The sequence below is a fragment of the Marmota monax genome, unplaced genomic scaffold (assembly GCF_021218885.2).
Source record: "Marmota monax isolate L192 unplaced genomic scaffold, Marmota_monax_Labrador192_F-V1.1 WCK01_AAM20220418_F8-fsc00005, whole genome shotgun sequence".
NCBI lineage: Eukaryota > Metazoa > Chordata > Mammalia > Rodentia > Sciuridae > Marmota > Marmota monax.
This window is the reverse complement of record NW_026692254.1, coordinates 12,594,413-12,615,656: the sequence shown is the minus strand read 5'-3', so window position 1 is coordinate 12,615,656 and position 21,244 is coordinate 12,594,413. Positions and strand designations below refer to the sequence as shown.

At 36.6% G+C, this 21,244-nt stretch overlaps 1 protein-coding gene across 5 annotated transcripts in view; it reads right to left on the bottom strand.

Annotated features, from left to right (window-relative positions):
• Nucleotides 1–20,524, bottom strand: part of Mtmr10 (myotubularin related protein 10) — a 49,262-nt gene extending 28,738 nt beyond the window's left edge. The window contains exons 1-6 of one of the 5 annotated variants that reach the window (XM_046435652.2): nt 20,318–20,395; nt 19,684–19,744; nt 15,594–15,678; nt 8,689–8,825; nt 7,027–7,099; nt 6,242–6,384 (exon numbers count right to left, since the gene is read on the bottom strand). In XM_046435652.2, coding sequence (XP_046291608.1) covers nt 6,242–6,384; nt 7,027–7,099; nt 8,689–8,700 — 228 coding nt within the window. In that variant the 5' untranslated portion in view covers nt 8,701–8,825; nt 15,594–15,678; nt 19,684–19,744; nt 20,318–20,395. Of the gene's footprint in view, nt 1–6,241; nt 6,385–7,026; nt 7,100–8,688; nt 8,826–15,593; nt 15,679–19,683; nt 19,745–19,990; nt 20,242–20,317 lie in introns of those variants that run through there. The other 4 variants (XM_046435662.2, XM_046435634.2, XM_046435671.2 and 1 more) reach the window with 4 other exon arrangements.
• Between the last annotated feature and the right edge of the window lie 720 nt (nt 20,525–21,244).

The window sequence follows — 21,244 nt, the reverse complement described above, 5'->3', positions numbered from 1 at the left end:
AAAAAGTAATGACAACATATTCACTTCAAAAAAAAAAAAAAAGTTTCAATCTTGGTGGACCTTTAGGCTTAATATAAGGCATGAAATTTTAATGTTTACACCTCATGTGCTGAAACAAGATTTAAATTTAATAAAGAAACCACAATCAAAAAATAGTTAAAACCAACAAGAAACTCAAAAAAAAAAAAAAACAGATGGCACAGAGAAATATATATATTAAAAAAAAAAAACAAGTTTACATAAAATGGTTTGAGACTATGCTCTGTGTTGGAGAAAATGTCAGTTTTCTAGTTAAACAGATCAGGGCTTAAGTTCTAGTTCTAATCAAGTCCTTGCTGCACAATCCATGTGCAGTCAATTCCTGTCTCCTAACTTGTTTGCTCATCTGTGAAATGAAGATAATACATAGGCTGTTGCAAGTATTAACAATCTTAATGCATGCTTGGCCTTCAGAGGAACTCTGTGGAACATGGTTGTTATTCTCAACTGCAACTGGTTAGAATGAAGAACGATTGTCTGTATGTGTAAAACCTACTAGATTGTGGGAGAAATGTCTTCAAATGAACAAAGAAGGAAGAAGAAATTAAGACACATGCAAAGCAAGAAATGCAGAAGACCTTATTTTAAAAGATTAAGTTAGAAAGTAAAGCACTAATCAAGAAAGATATACGTTCAACAGTGAGCAAGCAAGAAAGTTTGAGTTGTTAGTTCATGTCAAATCAGTGGTGTCTGGAGTAAAGGAAGGCAAATTCCATTAACCTGTAAGTATGTGTCAGCCTGTTGTTTAAACTACATTTTTAAATCTTATAAAGAATGAGCATATCCTATCTTACTAAATTGAAATATACAACCAAAGGGTCAGAATTTATCATGAGTTTTGACCAAAAAGAAAAAAGGCAACTTCCTTAAACGGACTGATTTCACATCTCAGTGCTTATTTAGAGAGCCTTCTGTGAGAATCCCACTTAACAAAATTTAGGAGACGGGTATATACATTCTCATCCTTAATCTGTTCAATAGTCTTCCTTTAAGTACTTCTAAGAGAAAAACTACTAAAATCTGTACCTTGATAAGGTCCTCATTACTTCCTATTCCTTTGGCCAGATACATAGTTTATAAGCTTTGTTGCATTTTTCACTAGAAATTTTCATGTTTGTCCCTTTTGCTACACTGCCATAGCCACATCGTTAAACCATACTCACTTTATGGCACCTCAGTGGGCTTTCGTACATTCTAGAAATCCCCAAGACTTAAGAATTCTCTTCTATAGATATAATTTTGGCTAATAATTGTTATTTGCTGTGATTCCCAGGTACTTGCATAATAAATTAAATCTCCTAATTCTTGTTCCATCACAAAACTGGCTCTCCTCACCAAATAGCTCTTAACTTCCCAAAGTTCCCTCAGTAGTCTGTGGCCAGAGAAAATGTTTTGTACACATTCTGTCTGACTTGGCTCCAGGCATCTCCTGTCATGCTCATTGCTTGGAAAATCCTTCTCCCCTTCTCAACCAACCATGCTTTCTTGGAAATTGTCATGTCTGTTCAATACTACTTTCTTCCCAAGCCTTGCTAGACTGAGCCAATGTCAGAGTATTAATTCCAGAAACCCCTACTGTCTCCAAGCAATGACAGTTCCAATATAAAGTACCTCTTTAGTGCTCATATAGCTGTTCATTCAAGGTATACACATAATTTTCATGAGTATGGATAAAAAGTAGCACGTAGCTGGTCCTTGATCATATTTTTATCATTAAGTTCAATTCCTTCAGGGAAGATGCTACATTTCACATTCATTCAACAAATATTTATTGAGCATCTACCATATTCTAAACCCTAGGGATGCAGTGAACAAAACAGATACAATCTACGTCATCATTAAACTAACAGAAGACAGACACTAAACAAGATCAACAAGAACACAAAAATGGAAAGTTAGATAATTATAAATGCTAAAGAAGCAGGGAAGAGAACTATGAAGTTTTATAGTGAAGAGAAGAGGGAAGCATGTTAAAAATTTAGAGAAGACCAAGAAGACCTCTCTACACAAACTCAGTAAAGATCTGAAGACTTCCACATTTTGTAGCATCACTTCAGTAGCTTTCTGAAGGTGTACTGCATCAAATAGTGGCAAAAAATACTAGTCAACAAAATTAGTCACTAACATTAATGCATATGCTCCTGACCACTAATACTAGCATATTTCCATCTCTCAGAAAATTAAAAAGCAGTCACATGCCCTGTTTATGCAAAAGAGATTCACAGATCATTGATAATGCAACATGTCTTTTTGTGGCTATGAGGCAAAAAAGAAAAAAAGCCTATCTGCAAAGCAAACCCCAAACAGTCTATTTCTCTCCTTAAAAATAATAGTATAACATTAAATTAGGAAAAAAGTGAGTATGTCCAATAGTATCTACATTTAAAGAAGACTATAAAAATTATTGTGAAACTGAAACTCAAGTTTAATGACTTCCACAATGGTTCATTTTCTTGTACTATGGACTGGGAGTAATTAAATCTGTTGTTCAGTAGTGTAATTACAAGTGAGCATAACTTATTTTCACATAACCTAAGTAAAAGGCATCCTAGGTACATACAAAGGCACATACAAACTTGTGTGTCTAGATGACATTCACGCTGTTACTGTGGAACACTCTGAGAAGAGAAAGAAAGCCAGATATTCTTTCTTTTGTACTTTTTCATAATACTATTTTAAAAGTCTATGTCTGAATTCCTAGCTTCCATTTCTTCAGTTCCTGAAAGACTTTTCAAAAGTAGGTCTCATTTCCACACAAAATTATTCTTATTTTGCAAGTATTCCCTAGGCAATTAAAAATTTTAGAGAAACTCCAGCACTACAGCTGATGATTTCTCTTCTAAGACCAGCTGGGAGCATAGCACTGAGAAGCTCAAATCCAGGAGACACTTAAATTTCTAGTTCCACCACATTTATTACCAAAACTGGTTTCCTGTATTTCTGTGGTCTGAAAGCCAACAAGGAGTATCTGATTCCTTGGCAAAAATGATAGACCAGAAAAAGGCCAACCTGTTATTTAATTAGATTAACTGAATCCACTTCTAGAAAGCATGCCTGAACAAGTGGTTCACAATTAACTAAATTAAGAATAAATTAGAGACAAAAGGCATATCTTTAGCTTAACATCATCCATCTATCGATATTTTTAAAATGATAAGTTGTTTAAAATAATCCTTTTTCCTCCTTGTTTTAAGTAAAGAATTCTTCAAAAGGAAATGGGTAGCTCAAAGTTGCTACGAGATTAGATGTCCAATTTCCTAACATCACATTCCTTCTTCCTTCATATAAACCTTTCCCAAATATCATTATTTTCCCATAACAGCCCAAGGACAATGAGGATGAATGATAATGGATGCAGCTGCACAAAGTGATCTAATTTAGTCATAACACATTGCAAGAAAACCAACTAGACAGGTTTTAGAGCAACGTTTAATAAAATATGAATCAATTTAGTATTCTGAGACTTCATATTCCAAACAAGAATTTAAATGCTTTTGATATTTCAAAACAAATTGATAGTTCACCCAGAGAACTCCAAGCATACATTTGATAATTTTTAAACAACTTATAAAACAATTTTCCAGAGAAAATTTAGCATTCAAAAGCTTCCAAAGGTAAAAATGAGCCATAACTTCTGAATTACTACCTAATTTTAGATAAAAAAAATTTTAATTGAAATAAGAGTAAGCCAGAATTTTTTTGTTAACTCACAAATCCATTAAGCTTTGGTAACCACATATGATTTCAATTCTGTGTTTGAAAACGTAAGAATCAGAGAAAAAATTCCCTACATACATTTTTACTTTCCCTCATGACTGTATAAAATACAAAGAGTACTTCCTTCAGGCCTGAGGTAACGTGCTTTTTATATTTTAAGACAACAGGTTGGGGCTGGGGATGTGGCTCAAGCAGTACCATGCTCTCCTGGCATGCGTGCGGCCCGGGTTCCATCCTCAGCACCACATACAAACAAAGATGTTGTGTCTGCCGAAAACTAAAAAATAAATATTAAAAAATTCTCTCTCTCTCCCTCTCTCTCTCTCACACACACACTCTCTTAAAAAAAAAAAAAAAAAAGACAACAGGCAAAGAATTTTTGTCAGAAACTTGTTCTTGGGAAAGGGAACTAGCTTGTCCTATGTGGGTGTGTCAATGAAGACTTTATCATTCACCAGCTGTACAACAATCAAGGGAGATCCTGAATTTACAGAGAGAGCACTTAACTATGTTTTGTTCACTTGGCAACTAATCATTTGTGGGAGGACATCTTTTGTGCTACCACTTTGCACTGTTATTTAATATTCATTTGTTTCTGCTTTACTTTCTCAATTAGACTGAAACCCTTCAGGGAAAGAAACTGCATCTTACACCTTTCTTTCTAACTTGCAAATTTTAGGACACTGCTTCACCTGTCAAAAAGACCTAAGTCTCAAGACATAAGACAAATAATTATGATTTCCATTTACTAAAATACTGTCCTCTAAAATATACCGTAGGAGTGGGAGAGTTTAACTGGTAGGAGTACTGGCCCAAATATATCAATTTTTCATTTTAAAAATTTTATCCTAACTTGATCTCACAAGTTCTGTGTGGTCCCTATTCTTAAGATGCTATATATTTTTTTTTCTTTGGGGGTATGGGGGGTGTTGGTACTAGGATTTGAACTCAGGGGTGTTTAACCATGGAGTCACATCCCTAGCCCTTTTTATTTTGAGACAAGATCTCACTAAGTTACCTAGGGCCTCACTAAATTGCTGAAGCTGGCTTTGATCTTGTGATCCTCCTGCCTCAGCCTCTTGAGTCACTGGGATTACAGCTGTGGGCCACTATGCCTGGCGAGATACTATATATCTTAAAGTTAACATTTTCATAAAAGGGTTCCTGCTGCTTTAGTCAATGAAATATAAATATAAATTTAAGTCTGAGAAAGTAACTTGGCTAGACATTTTATGTATAGTGTACTATCTAATCAATTCTAAAGCTTTTCTATATAAGAATAGGCATCTCAAATTGGAAACGCCACAATCACATGTAACAGAATCAAATGGCTGAATGTGACCTTAAAAGTTATCAAGTAAAATTTTCAAAAATATAGCATTCTGAGAAACAGCTATACAGATTTGGTTTGAAAACTTTCAGCCACAGGCTTGCTATCACTCTGCTGGACAGCCCTAGTGATCATGCATTTTCACCTCATGTTTGCCTTCCTGTGAATAAACTGTTGGTTCTAATTCTAAAAACAGATCAACCACCTCATAACCATTGTATATGAAGATACCTGCCTCAAGATCTTTTTGACAGCCTCATTTGATATCAACAGAAACTTTACTGCAGTGAGTGTACTGACCATGAAAAACTAATGTGCTCTTGCTGGCCCAAAGACTGCTTCTACTCTAAGAGAAGGCAAAGTCCTAGTCCATTAAGACACTGTTGTTCTAGTCTGGTACATGGGAGAACACTTTCCTCTGGAAATTCTGTTACTATTTTCTGCATTTGCTACATCAGACTGGAACTGAGAGGCATTAGTTCTGTCATCCTCATTCCTTTGGAAAACAAAAACATGGAATCAAGAAGTGAAGACTTTTGCTCTTGAATTTTACTCCACAAGTAGATAATAAACATTCCTTGGAAGGCAGGGAAGAAAAAAGCCAATTAAAAAGTTCATAATTTTGAGTTGTCCCTGTCAAGTATCACTCAAATTAATCCATTAATATTTTCTTTAAACCACTAATAATTATTAGCTCTCTTCTATAACTAAACATTACTATTCCTTATGTAACCTAAATCTAGCTTTCAGTTTGTTGGTAAGGTTCTGTGGTGCTATATTAAAAGTCTTATCAAACCTCAATTACAGTATATTCTCCAACTTTTCAACCTTATTAACAAAAAAAAAAGAAGAAGAAAGAAAGAAAGAAAGAAACTAGCTAGCAATGGTTATAATGGAAAAGACATGCTAATTTCCATGACAATCTTTAATATTTTAGGAACTGATAAAAAAAGTATATAGAGTACTTTAGAGTTGACATAAACTAATACATGGAAGTAGTTCTATTAATATTCTTGGCTTTGACTTTACTTAAGGAGGTATTCAATAACTTCCCCTAAAAACAATCTGAACAATTAAAAGTGAAAACTTCTACACAGAACTGAAATTGGTAAATGTAGCACAGAATCCAAAGTTCATAAAACTTAACAGTATTACCTTTTTGGCACTTTCAGGACCTGATTCATCAAAGCGAAATCTGACAATTCTGAAATCTTTACAATAAATAATTAACTCCGTTGGATTAAATTTCAATTTCTGGTTGGGGCCTAGGACTTTCTGCTTCCTCTTATGGTCATTTACTAAAAAAGAGGAAAAAAGAAAATGTAATGTAATGTTATTACTTACACTTTCATACACTTCAGTAAAATTCTTAGGGGAAATCATTTCAAGGTCCCCCATCACCTGAGAACTAGTTCTCCAAAATCTTCATATTTGTCTATAATCTCTAGAATTTTTGTGGGGGGAGGGGACAGTTTTAACTCTGCTTTTTGAAGATAAAAGATTCTTTGCACAAAACCACCACCATCTAGATACATTTAGTGGTTAGAATTTTTATTAAAAAGAGAATAAAATTTAGAAACTATAAAAAGCTATATCTCCATTTTAAAATAGTTCTATATCCCCATATTAAAATAATTTCTTGACTTCTTTCTCTTTTTTCTACTTCCAGGAACTCAAAGAGAGAGAGAAAGAGGAGAAAAAAAAAAAAAAAAAAGGTAAAACTAAACCTAAACCTACAGAAATAAAATTTCAACTCAAGTATTTCAAGGAATACACCAGAATGGAATCAACTTTTAAAGACCAATTACATTTTTTTTTTTAAATGTAGGGTCTTGCTATACTCTTAGGCTGTCCCCTGCAACTCCTAGTCATCCCATAAGCTCTGCACCACCACACTCAGCTTCAATTTTGAGAGGGAATACATGCAGAATACTACATACCTGTGACAATTTGTTCAATACATGTTAAAGGGACATCATGTTCTCCAAGAAGGAGGTTTCTGTAATGGAATTTCTGAAATAAAAAAATCATCTTCACATTAATTCTTTCCTTAATCTCACAGCAGTAATATAAGCATTACCTTTAAACGTGATGGGAAAGTGTGACTACTACCTTTAAAATACACAAAAAACTTCTGCATACATAGCCAGGACCATTCTAAGTATACAGTATCTTAGGACACACTTTGGTAGCACAGAGAAAGAAATGTATGTTGTATTCATGTTCTCTCCATCTTTCTCCCACATTTTAACAATGGAAATGAAGTTGAAAAGTACACCATAATACCATGTTAATATCCAAGAAATGTAATATGATTAATTACTTCACAGGCAAACATTTGCATGTCTGGTGCTAGATAAACTATTCACAAAGTAAGGAAGATGAAGGACTGCTATGTCACCAGATTTTAATGGGTAAAATACTTGATTTTCACAGTGAATATTTTAGAGGAAAAGTAACTATTTTTTAGAATGGAAAGTCTACTAGAAATAAAAATCTTTAAAAAAAGCTTTTGGTAAGCTAGAGCTCACTGTTTTTACCTGCTAATAATTTGTTTCCATTTCAAACTAAAGACATAGCTGACACAATTAACCTACTGTTGGTATAGCATTGGTTTATTTTTCCTATTATTGTTACTAGATTTGAGCTATTCAAGGTATATGCTTCTCATTGACAGTGAAGTCTAGGGCCAGAGATCATTTAATGAAGCTAAAAACAAAGGGGAAAACCCAAGTGCACATCAAAACAAGCTAGTATCCATATCTACTAGATATTTCTAAAGACCTCAAACATAGTCTAAATACAGATATATATTAACAAACACACAAATATACAGGAAATATTATGATAAATTAATGAATGGCTATATGAAATTTACTCACAGACCATTCAAAACAAGTTCATAGTTAGTAAGAAAGTGTTTCATTAGAGAACAATCATTGCTATAAGATCTTAGAGGCAAAAATGTGTAACACTTTGCAAAGCAAAATACAACTGAGCTAAGAGAAAAGTCTAGGATTTTTAATTTAATCAAATAAATGCTTGACTTTAAAAAAAATTAAAATTATGTAGAATTATTACTTTGCAGTAAGAATATAAAATGGCAAAAAGGGTTATTAAAGAATCATTTTATCAACTTTTTTTTCACTCTTACTGTATACTAGAAACTAGAATTTGACATTTTGGGGAAAGGATTATTTGTTTAAAAAATATGAAATCAGTAAAATGCTCAGCATTTACAAGATTATTTACTAAATAAATGAGTTTTTCTCTTCATGACTAGTTTAAAACAGTATCTTTACTGTCATAAATAAGTTAAAAGATTTGGAAGGGAGGAAATAACTCCCTTATTGAAAAGTATATATAACCAATGATCACAGATGATAAACAAAACAAGGTAACTTAAAATCATCTAATTCTATTCCTCAAGCAAATCCCAAAAGTCTGCTTACCTTTTTTTGAATTTTAATATATTCCCAACATTATGATAATCATTTATCAATAAATTTATTATATTTTTATACCTGTGATTTATATAACAAATATGTTCTGCTTAGAGGTGAATCCTTAACACAGTGAAATAGTATACAAATAAAACACACCTGTAATGGCATTGGGTCATCCGTAATAAAGGAGATTTTGAAGTTACTGCACACCAGTTTTCCCCACAAATCATACTGACTTGTGTCTGTTGCAATGCATTTTCTCACAAAATTTACTTCATTTACAACAATTTCTCCTTAAAAATAACAACAAAAAATAATTGGACTGAGTTACGATTAAAACCATAAAATGTCAACAATCATTGGATGACCTAGAAGGAAAATTTCTTGATTTAATGATGACAAGAAGAAAAACATTCACAAATTGCTTACTAGGTGCTAAACACTGTGCTTTTGTATCTTCACAACAGAAACAGTTACAAGGCATCACTCTCCATTTGTAAGGTACAGAAACTGAGGCAAAAAGAGTTTTGGGGTCTGAACTGATTGAACTAGAAAGGCTATCCTACATCTGCACTCCTTACTTCTGCTATATTACCTCTCATTATTTATTTGTTCAAAGGAGAAGAAATAAGCTAAACCCTCTCCTTTGGAGTATTACTTGATAAAATATTTGTGTTTTATTAACATGTGACTTGTTTTCTTAAGTCATATTTTTTATCCCTTTTAGGTTTTTTTTTTTTTTTTTCCAGTATTGGGGATTAAACCCAAGGGTGCTTTACCACTGAACTACATCTCTAGCCCTTTATATTTTTAATTTTGAGACAAGTTCTCACTAAGTTGCCCAGGATGGCTCCAAACTTGTGATTCTCCTGCCTCAGCTTCCCAAAATGCAGAGAATAGAGTCATGTGCCACTGGGCCTGGCTTTTGATCCCTTTTATAAAGAATGAGGAATAGCATTCAGTTTTATTTGTTTAAAAATCTATAAAGTCAAATTTATAATTTATTTTCCTTAATCAAATTATAACTTAGTAGGTGATAAAATTTTAAAATATAGCTTAAATTAAAAGGAAATATTAAAGAGATAAATAGAAGAAACCAAAAGTTAAAATTTGCTCTTGAAAAGAATAATTTTCTATAATTTATTTAAAGCTTAATTACCATTAAATCTTAATTTTAAGATATAAAATTTAATTAGATCAAACAACATTTCTAAGCCATCAGTCTTCATGGTCAACAACAGAAAAGTTAGGGTGCTGATCTACTTTGCCTATTTCTATCATTATAAAAACCCTTAATAGTGACAGACAAGGACCTGTTACTGACAATCCCTACCTACCAATTCATGAATAATGAAAAAAAATCTAACAACAACCCTCTAACAAAAATGTTACAATAAATTTGAGTTAGAAAATAATTCTATTCAAAGTTCTTAAAAATTCACAAGGCTAGTTTTAAGCACAGCTTCCTGACACTTACTTGAAAATTTAATTCCAACATGCTCATGTCAAATTCCTGGCTCAAAACACTTACGAAAATTTCCATTCTGAACACAAGCCTCCTTCAAGTGGTTGAAGTCCCTGTGTGCCTGGCCAGCCTCAGCTGTCTTCCTCACCCTCACTGCTCTAACCACAGCAGCTATCTATGAAGCCCTCATAAGTACCACAGGGCTTCCATCTGCGGGGTCTTTAAACATGATTCCATTTTTGGAAGATTCTTTCTTTTAGCTTAATCACTATCTCAGAAATGCCTTAAAAATATGCCTGCCTAGATTAAATGCTTCCTATCACAGTACCATAAACTTGTAATACTCATCACAGTTATAATTGTATATACATATATACTTAAACTAATACCTACCTCACACTCAGTATTACATGCCCCCTGACAATATATTTTTTTAAAAAAAAGGACTAATTTTTATTCAATGCTGAAACTTTAGTACACAGAACAATATCTATCACATAGTAAGTGTCTATTAAGCAAGTGCTGAATAAATGAATAAAATCACTTTAGTACCCTGGTTTACCACACAACCACCACCAGTTGGACAGAAGCTATTCTAAACAGAACAAAAACCAGTAATTCAATATGGCTGAGTAGCCAAGCACTGTTTTAAGTAAACTTATATGAAGATAGAGGGGGAAAAAAATCACAGAACTGCCACTGCTTGCCTACACATGCATAGAAAGCAATAAAAATCTAGCAAAGGGAGTTTCCTCAGAATTTTTCTTAATTCAACAGCTTGTAAGGTAAGGAAGGCAGATGTTTTCTTTAATACACAGATAAGGGACCTGCGCCCAAAGAGGTTAAATCACTTTCCTAAGATCTTAAAAACAGTAAGAAGTAAAACTTGAAACTTAGTGTTCTGACTCCAAATCCAACATAGTTGTCCTGTGGTGTCTATGGAGGATTGATTCTAGTACCCTGCAGACACCCAAATCTGTAGATGTTCAAGTCCTTATATAAATGGTTAGTATTTGCAAATAACTTATACACATCCTTTATATAATCTCTAGCTTAGAATACTTAATATAACATAAAGGCTATGTAAATACAGTATTGTATACTTATACAGTATTGTATAGGGAACAATGACAAAAAGTCTGTACATGTTCAGTACAGGGGCAATTTTCAGAATATTGTTGATTGGTAGTTGGTTGGATCCACAAATTGTAACCCACAGATTTAGAGGGCTATCTGTACTTGTTTCCCTACACTTGCATAAAATTAAAGGTGCTGTAATGAGATAGAACAAGTACCAAAACTGAATTAAAGATTCAAGATAGCCACATGGTTCGAATACCTATAATCCCAGCAGCTCAGGAGGCTTAGGCAGGAGGATCACTTTGAAGCCAGTCTCAGCAACTTAGCAAAGTTATAAGCAACTTAGACTCTGTCTCAAAATAAAAAGTTAAAAAAGGGGCTGAGGATGTGGCCCAGTGGTTAAGCACCCTGGGTTTCAATCCCTATTATTAAAAAAAAAACAAACAAAAAACCACCAAGGTACTGATCTTAAATGAATTCTAACAAAAAATAAAAAAGAGGGGCTGGGGTTGGGGCTCTCAGCAGTAGAGCGCTCACTTAGCATATGTGAGGTGCTGGGTTCAAGCCTCAGTACTACATAAAAGTAAATAAATAAAATAAAAGTATTGTGTCCAACTCAACAAAAAAAAATTTTAAAAAGACATGAAACTCATTAAGTAATTCAAATACATAAAATTCAAATCTTCTAGTTTCTTGAACACAAAGCTTATCAGCTCCCTTATCAAAATCTGGATTATTGAATATTCAACCCTTTCCCTTCAATTTTAGCTACCATTTATAAGAGGCCCTCAACTTAAACAACTAAACTAATTATTCCCAGTTCAGACATAGGACATATTCCTTTAACAATGACTTCCCAATACAAAACTACTGGCTTACAAAGTATGACCTATATTCCCTTATACTGTGTCACCTTTCTTACCTAGTCAACTAATCCAGAAAAAGACTTGCAAAATATTGTTTCAAAAATTTATTCAGTTATAGCATTTATGATTCATACCTATTTTTCGCATATACATACCATAGGATTTCAGGTTCCTGAGATGGGGAACAAAGGAAATAATGGGAATAAAGGGATGGCGTGCTCTCAGGACAGAACATGGTAGCCACACTAGCATCATCTGCCAATTTCATTTAAGAGGCACACATCTGGACAGACATTCTTCTCTGACTCTTTTACCAATGTACAAGTGAAATGTCAGCCTTATGAAGGTGGTGAGGATGAGTCCAAGAAAAAGAGAATGCATTTAATAGGTCCTGGGGATGGTAAATCATGCTCCATGGGATAAAAACAAACTGCTGTTTCTATAAATTAAATTATTACTGATACAGCCACCCTCATTTACTATGTGCCACTCTACAGAAAAGATTTCCTGTAGAGATGGACATTTAAGTGAGAATTCTTATAATTATGTGAAACAAGGCTTAGGAAATGCTATTAGGCACTTCCTGTCTAAGGGCAGGTTCTCTCCACCTGCAACACTTAGAAAGCTTTCAAGTTTAACTTAGAACCAGGATGAGAACAGAAAAATCTTCCTTTAGGAATGTGTCCACCAGAGGCAGTTCAAAAGACTCCATTCTTACCAATGAGTTGTGGCACTCAGCAGAATGTGTTTTCTGCTCACACAAGCTATCTGCTCATAATGTTAAAAAATAGAGGAATAGGAGCTGTCATAAGCTACTACCCTGTACTATAATACTGTGGGCCAGAAAGCTGGCAAAGAAAGACAGGATACAAAAGGGCCTCTTCTTAGGCAGGATGTGTGAAGAATATTGAGATTATTCTTATTCACATTTTAAATTAGTGGCTATAATGGTTTCGATATGAGGTGTCTCCCAAAATCTCATATGTGAGACAGTGCAAGAAAGTTTAGAAGTGAAATGATTGGGTTATGACTGCCTTAACCCAATCATTGAATTAATTCCCTTTCAGGGATTAACCGAGTGGTAATTGAAGGCAGGTATGGCTGGAAGAGGTAGATCAGGGGGCGTGCCTTTGGGTTATATATTTTGTATCTAGTGAGTAGAGTCTGTGTCTCTGCTTCCTGTTATCCAGCTCCACCACACATTTCTACCATGATGTTCTGCCTAATCTCAGGACCTGAGGAATGGAGTCAGCTCTCTATGGACTGATATCTCTGAAACTGTGAGCTCCCAAATAAACTTTTCCTCCTCTAATTGTTCTTGTGAGGTCTTTTTGTCATGGCAGTGAAAAAGATGACCAAAATGGCGACCTTGAAAAGGAAATTCATAACAAAAGCTTTAAAACTCCAGGAGGAGTTTTCATGGAGGCTGTACTCTTCACTTTTTCTGTGGTAACGGAGGACATGCTAGGGGTGGGTTGCACTCTGCTCATTTCTTGAGCTTCCTGCTCAGTGCCAATAGCAAAGTTGGACTGTTCATACCATCAGGCACTTCCCAGCATGTCACTATGGGAACTCACAGGGAGACCTCATGGAAGATAAAGTAATCAGGAAATTAGCTTCAGTGTGGAGTAATCAAAAAGCATCATAAAACACTTTCTAGATTAGAAGACGAACCAAGAGTTTCTACCATGGTTGGGAAGGAATAAAAAAAAACAAAATTAAAGTTTATTTTTTCAAGACCCTTCCATCTGTAAAGAAATATAAAAAAGGAAAATACAAAAGTAACATCTCCAATGGTTTAGCTAGGAAAGTTTTTAACTCCCTGAGGTCCAAAAAAATCATGTCATAATATCTTTTATAACACTTTACACAATTAGGAGGTCAATCTATATGTCGCAAATAGAAATAAATTTTTCATAAATTTTAGTTTGGAAAACAGTTAAAGGCAAAGTATCATTGTCCATAATGTCTAATTAACCTGTGGAATGTATATAGGCCAAAAGCATAATTCAACCCATGGATTTAAACAGGATGAGTAACTATTCTACTCAAAAATGCAGAAAGGGATGGCTGGGGATATAGCTCAGTTGGTAGAATGCTTGCCTTGCATTCACAAGGCCATGAGTTCAATCCCCAGTACCACACACACACACACACACACCCACCAAAAAAAAAGCAGAAAGGTACAAAATATTAAAATTAAAAAAGGAAAGTAAAAAATCTCCTCCTTAAAAAAAAGAAAAAAAGCATTACATAAAACATCCACAAAAGAGTCCTTTTGCTTCTAAGGTATTCACAATTAAACTTCAAAACCAAGATTTATGGTAAGGCAGAAATCAAGAACAGTATATAAATGGTCCAAAGAGTGAAAATGTAAAAGATAAACAAGAATCTATACAACAATGGCTATTTTCATTTTCCAGATGGCCCATGCTCTTCTGATCTGACTACAAAAGGCTCTGACAATCAGCGTATTCATTATCAATCTAATAGTTCATCTCAATAATGAAACTGCTGTTAGCATTGTAGACGGGAAGGAGAAAGAAGTGAGCTGACACACAGCCTTAGAACAGTGGCCAAGGCTTAGGAGGCACTCAGGATTCAGAGAACAAACACTTCCTGAGAAGCCTTTGTGAACACTCTTCACCCTACCTCACATTTGACTTAGGTGACCTTCCTCTGAGTTCTCACAACCTTTGGCTTCTCTACTGAACCATTTCCCAAATGGACTGAAACTGTCTACAGGCAGGACCCCCATCTTTTCATTTCAGCTTTTTACCCTACCGCCAGGCAGCACTAAACATGCATTCAATGCCTGCTGAACAAAGAAATTCATTATTGTCAGTTATAACATTTTGACTCTTCTCCCTTCTATCTCCTAAATCCTTAAAAGGATCAAGTCCTGAGGTTAGAAGGCAGAAAAAGCCATCAGACCCCACTCCTGATTAAACCTTACATCCTCATCACAAAGCTGCTGGCATTCTACCAGCCTCTGCTTTGGCAGAGCCCGTGACAGGAAGTCCACTGCCTCTCAAGACATTCCATTTTCTGGCAACTAAAATTGTTTGAAAGTTCCTTCTCAAGCAGGGTCAGAATCTGTCACTGCTATGAAAAGGGCACAGCCAAGGACAGAGTTCTTTTTACCTCACTAGAGAACTCCCTCTAGGCTGACATCCAATCTGCTCCTCTACAGTTCCAAAGCATAAATCTGTGCCCTAATGTCACAGTGCAGCAAGGTAAGCTGTGCTACTCCGTGGTAAAGGCACAGCCCAGGTGCCAAATATAGAACTCTGGCTTTACCCTCATAACACTGGGCAAATTACTCAACCTCTGCAAACTATAGTTTTTCTCACCTGTCAAATGAAAATAAACTGGTATCTTAAAGACAGAGCTGTTATAAGAATTAATTAACCTGTAAACCATATTAGTTAAATATCTTAGCCAGAAGTATGAGAAACATGCCTAAATCTAGGCTGGCAAAAAAAGAGAATTCTGTGGCTTTTGTGTTAGCTGAAGCTCAAGCACAATAAAACCCGGAGAACTGAACACCATCAGTCATTCCCTCAGTGTCCTTCACTCCTTGGGACAGGTTTTCTGGAATTGTGGATACAGGCAGTATTACTAAAAGGATCTCTTCCCTTAATACCAACCTGAAAATATCCAGAAGCTGAGATGTGTTCATGCTTTTAGTCTGGGGTGGGTTATTATCCTCATCGGCCACACTAGAACCCTAGGCTGGGGTAGATTGGGTGAGAACAATTCATCAAAAAAGAGAGAATGCATTTTTTGGAAGATGGTGGAAGAATTTCTAGGCAGACAAAAGAATTGATATTCTCTGTATAAGTGCTCATTATACTGTATAATCTAATATAGTAATTGTACCCAGTGGTTTCCAATTTAGATTTCAAACTAGATATGCACAGAATAATTTAGGGGACTAACATATTTTGCCAACTTAAAAATATTTTTAAAACTATTGCTACTATGATCATCCTTTTTTTTTTTTTTTTTTTTTTTTTGGTTAATGAAGATTGAACTCAGGGGCACTCAACCACTGAGACACACCCCAAAACCCAAAACTGAGTTGCTTAGTGCTTTTGCTGAGGCTGGCTTTGAACTTGTGATCCTCCTGCCTCAGCCTCTGGAGCTGCTGGGATTACAAGGTGTGTGCCATGGGGCCTGGCTTATGATCATCATTTAACAAAATAAATATACCCAAAAAAGTTAGAAGGATATAATCTCAGAATAAAGGACAAATCTATAAATCAAATTAATTTAGCTTTATGAAGAAAGTTGCATTCATTAATTTTCTCATTTTGACCAAGGGCTGGCAAAACATCACCCAGCCAGTACTTGGGAGACTAAAGGAGAGGATCAACTAGGCCTAAGAGTTCAATACCAGCCTAAGGAAAAATAGTGAGGCCTCGGCTGAAATATGGGAACCTCTGATCCAAGTCATATAATCTTCTACCTGGTCCATAGGCAGCTAGAAGCACCCTGGACCCTGCTGCAATCCAGCCACATTACACTTCCAGCACCTTCTCCTGAACCTGGCACCCAAGAGGTTCACAGAATCTGTCCACCAGTCCAGCAGTTATAAATAAAAGAAAGGAGCACAGTCTGGCATTACATGCTCTTAATGAATATACACTGGAACATAAACATATACATGAGTACACACATTTTAAAATTCTCATACTCAATTTTCTAAAAGTATTAGAGCAACTTTACATATATACAATACAGTCATTCCAAGAAAAAGATTCATGTAATGAAAGAGTGATAAAGAGAAGGACTACATGAAGTATAACTGCTTTGACAAATTTCAATTACAGGCTCAGATATAATTCTCTTGAGATGTCTCACATGAAATAAGTCTCTCTTACTCTAAATCTAAGAGTTGGCCTGTCTGTGTATGTCATGGTTAAAAAAGCAGTTTATGCAGATGATCTAAAGTGTCCTTGATTCAGTCATTTACTCAATAAATATCTCAATATCTATCACATTTCAGGCACTATGTTAGACATCAGGACCCTGAAGTTGAACTACATACAATCTCATCTTAAGGAATTTCATGAACCAGGGAAGCTGAAAATTACTAACATAAACCACAATCTAAATTAAATTACTAGTCATTTTCTTCAATTTTCCTTACTTAATAAAAGATAAGAACATCTTAAATTTAGCCTTGTTAAGTTCCAACAGAGCACATAGTGACTGCACACAAATAAACAATTGATTTTGTGTTCTAATTTTCATCTGCTTATGGAATTAAAAGTTCAAACTTCGGGCAACTGAAGTAGAATACCCTTGGAAAGGCATTATGCCGGAGTACAGCATGCAATACTATACCTCCAAACAATCACTCCTTGCTCTGTGTGCCTAGGTAAATCCACAGGTGACTTGGCCAAGTTTTCTCTTGATTTCTGAGTTCAATAAAGGCCAGAACTATATTATTCAATCCCTCTTAGTAAAAGCCCTATCATAGCCTTTATGGTTTTTTTGGTTGTTTGGTATTTGTTTTTTTGGCAGTACTAAGAATCAAACCCAGGGCTTTGCATATGTCAAGGGCACATTCTACCACTGACCTATATCCCTAGCCGCTCTTAGTCTTAAGGTAACTTTTTACTTGCCTTCCAGATTTCATGGGTAGAGTAATAGGCTACAGGCCAAAGAAGGGCAAGGGCCAATAGTAGGGTTCGGGTAGTCACACAATGTGACATGACAGGTGAAGCAGGAAACAGAGACCACAACAGGACAGCAAAAATAAGAACACAATGAGGAAGACTTTGAGAAAGCCAGAACAAGGAGGTAAGAACAGAAGAAGTCAGGGGGACAAAAAACACTATAATTTAGGATTGGCTCAGTGCTCTATAAGGTTAAGTCAGAGGCAAATAGAATATTAGATGACAGAGCCATCACAAATGCATGTACATATTGTGACATGAAATTCAACACAAGAAAAATCAACACAGGTCAGAGAGTCCCATAACATGACTAAAAGAGGATCAGATTTAGCTTATATTTCTACAAGAATAACTTGTAGTCAGGAACTGGGTTTAAACTCTTCCCTAGAAAACTGACTTTTTAGAAGAAAGGAAAGTTTTTAGTAATTTTAAAAAATAGATAAACCTTCAATGAGAAAGAAAATTCTCTGATACTAAGTAACATTTTTCATAAGCATACCTTAGATTTAAAAGCTGTTTTTTTTAAAAAAAAAAAATCAAGCATTAGTACCCATAGTTAAGACCATGTTGTTTATTAGAGTCAAAGCATAGTCTAAAAGGAGGAATGAAAGCCTATGAACCACCCTGTTAAAGACAAGCAAGCCAAAGTTCAAGAGCTCATAGGCAGGCAATCATTCAAGATGAATGCTGTTTCCCACCACTACCTTTTAAATGCCTAGAGTGACTAAGACTAAAAGAGCACACAAACAGGGAACAAGGGTTACTTGGTAATTCTATTGTTCATTCTGAGGAAAAGTGTAAAGATTAATTAGTAAACACTGGGTGAAAAGTGCTAACAAAATCAAGGGGAAATATTTATAACTAACTCCCATGATAAAGTTTAAAAAAAAAAAAAACTTTTTTAAGAGTATCTACCATATGGAACAGGGACAATGTTTTTAACACATTTGTTCCTACTTAATATTTTAAAATTGTAAGTTTCCATATTTATTCAGTTACTACTTCCAAAGTTCTAGTTACTTCACTAAATTTGGCTCTAAGTATTAACTTACATTTTTAAATGTTGATAGCAGCCATACAATTGGTATTTGATTTTATTTCAGATTTAAAACAGGCTTTCCTAAGTATCTGGCTACTTCCCTTAATCATATTAAACAACTGAGTTTTCCTAATTCTTACATAATTATCACACAATTCAAAATACTAATCAATCAATATTTTTTTATATCCTAAAATGAAACTCTTATCTATCACCATTCCTTAGCTCTATCTCTAAGGTTCTCTAAGGTAAATTTTGTTTTAAACAATGATTGTCAGCCTGGAAAAGATTTTGTCCCCCAGGGTAATTTGTGCATGCACATGCACACACATGCACAAAGATGTGGCAGTGATTAGAGGCATTTTGGTTGTGGCAACTAGGCCAAAACTAGTGGCAAAGGATAGGGATGCCACTGACATCTAGTAGTAGGAGAGGCTAGGAATGCTGCTAAATTATGGACAGCCCCTCACAACAAAGAATTATCCACCCCAAAAATGTCAATAATGACTCTGCTGGGAAATCCTGTTCTAAATTGAAACAAAAAAATTTGCAAATACAGCTGACAACTCCAAAAAAACAATTGCTAACTAAGTAATTCAAAGTTCACTAAGCTTTGTTAGTAGTACAGAGAAACAGACATAATAAAAGCTTCTTTTCATGCTATCAAAATACATTAAAATGATGATCTGACTATTAATCACAAACGCATTAGGTTGCTGACAGATATGAAAGGCGAAAAAGTACTTTCACTACCCAAGCAATTAAAGATATACTTCTTTTCAAAAAGAACATTTCAGAAAACAAAACAGAGTATGAGTTAGTCATGTTCTTGACAGTTTTCTATGAAACTCTATTATTTCTAACCACACTTTTTCTCCCCTCGGTCATCAGATTTTTAAATGGAGAAAGTTTAAAATAAATAGAAGAGGGAAGTTAACTACATGATACTAGTCGGTACAATAATCTAAGACCAAAACACATTACTAAAGAATCTGTTAGAACTCCAAAGTTTACCTGGCAAAAGGACTGGCTCCAGTTTTTTAATCTTCGGTTCCGAATTGATCTTATCGTCAGTCTGAAATACATTAACAAAATTAATCAAAATCGAAACTTCCCTCTCATATAAGAAAGGAGATACTAAGGCAATTTTCTGTTTTCTACGTGATGACACATGCGACAGACACACATTCTCCCACTTCAACTCTTTCACGTCTTAACCGAGATCTGCTCACTCTGGCCGTGGGAGCCTGACAATAAAAAACATTAAAATCGCTTGTACCTGTTCCAAGTGTTTACACTTATGACAGTAACCTCCTCTTACCAGATGCCCACAAGCGCAGCAATCACGCTGGCGGTCACAGTGGGGACCATTGCCCGGGCTAGGAACTAAACAAACCCGGCTCCGAACGCTCCCTAGGACAAGACTTCGAGTAGAGAGAATGGCTGCGGCAGAGTTTCACAAGTTTCTACCACAGAAGGGGAGGCTCCCAAAGAGGCGCGTTTCCGCGCCCCGGGACTCAGACAACTGCGCGGCGGGGAGCACCCAGACAGACACAGCCTGGCGGGGTCCCTCCGCTCCGGGTGTTCGGCCCTGCGGCTCCCCGGAAGCGCCAAGGAGAGGACAGCTCGCGGGGAGGGGGATGTTTACCTGGGGCGGCGGCAGGAGGTAAGACCTGAAGGTGGGTCTGGGCGGCTTGAGGGAGAACATGGTGCCGCCGTCTTTTCGCCCCGGCCCAGTCGCGGGCCAGCCGCAGCTTGGAAGCCTCTGAACTCCTCCGGCCTTAGAGCTCCCGGAGCGGCCGCCCAGGCCCAGTTTGCTGCCCGCCCGGCCGGGCGGACAGTAGGGCGGAGACACAGCGGAGCGCCCGCCCGACTGGGGAGGAGCCGCGGCAGAGCCGGCCTACGCGGGCGCCCGGGCCCATCCCCGGAAGGAGCCCGGCGCCCCGCCTCGAGAGACCGCTTGCGCAGGGCTGGCGGTTCGCCACTTCCAGCCTGTAGGCCCAGCTGACGCCGGAACGCAAGGACTGAGCTGAGCTTCGGCTGCCGGGCCCGCAGAGGGGACACCGTTAGACGCGGAGCAGGGTAGCCATCTTCAGAACGCGGCCTTGGGAGGGCGCTCCTGCGGCGGCCCCAGGCCATGGCGTTGAGTGCCCCCTATTATAGCGACCCCGCCCCGGACGCCCTCCTCCGGGACTTCTCCCTGAAGTGCTGCTCTTAGTCATCAGCTTGGGCGAGCATTGTTTTTGAAGCCCTGAGTGAGGAGCCCGGGGTGGAGGGAAGGGAACTCTGATTCCCCGGACTCAAGCAGTAACACCGTCTGCGCGCTGTGGAGGACCCACACCCGTGCAGCCAAAAGTGACCATTCAGTGTAGGCTGGACTGCCTGTGATAAAATCCCCTCCAAAGTTCTCAAACTTGGCGAAGATTTTCTTCTGTCACCCCTTCTGTTGTCTTTGTTAAAAACTTGACACGGGGATGACCTCCTACTAGTTGAGCTGACTTCTGGGATGCTCAGGTTTGGTGTGTGCTGTAGGGACTGGGATTTTGGCCAGCAACCTAGACTGCTCAGTTTAGTT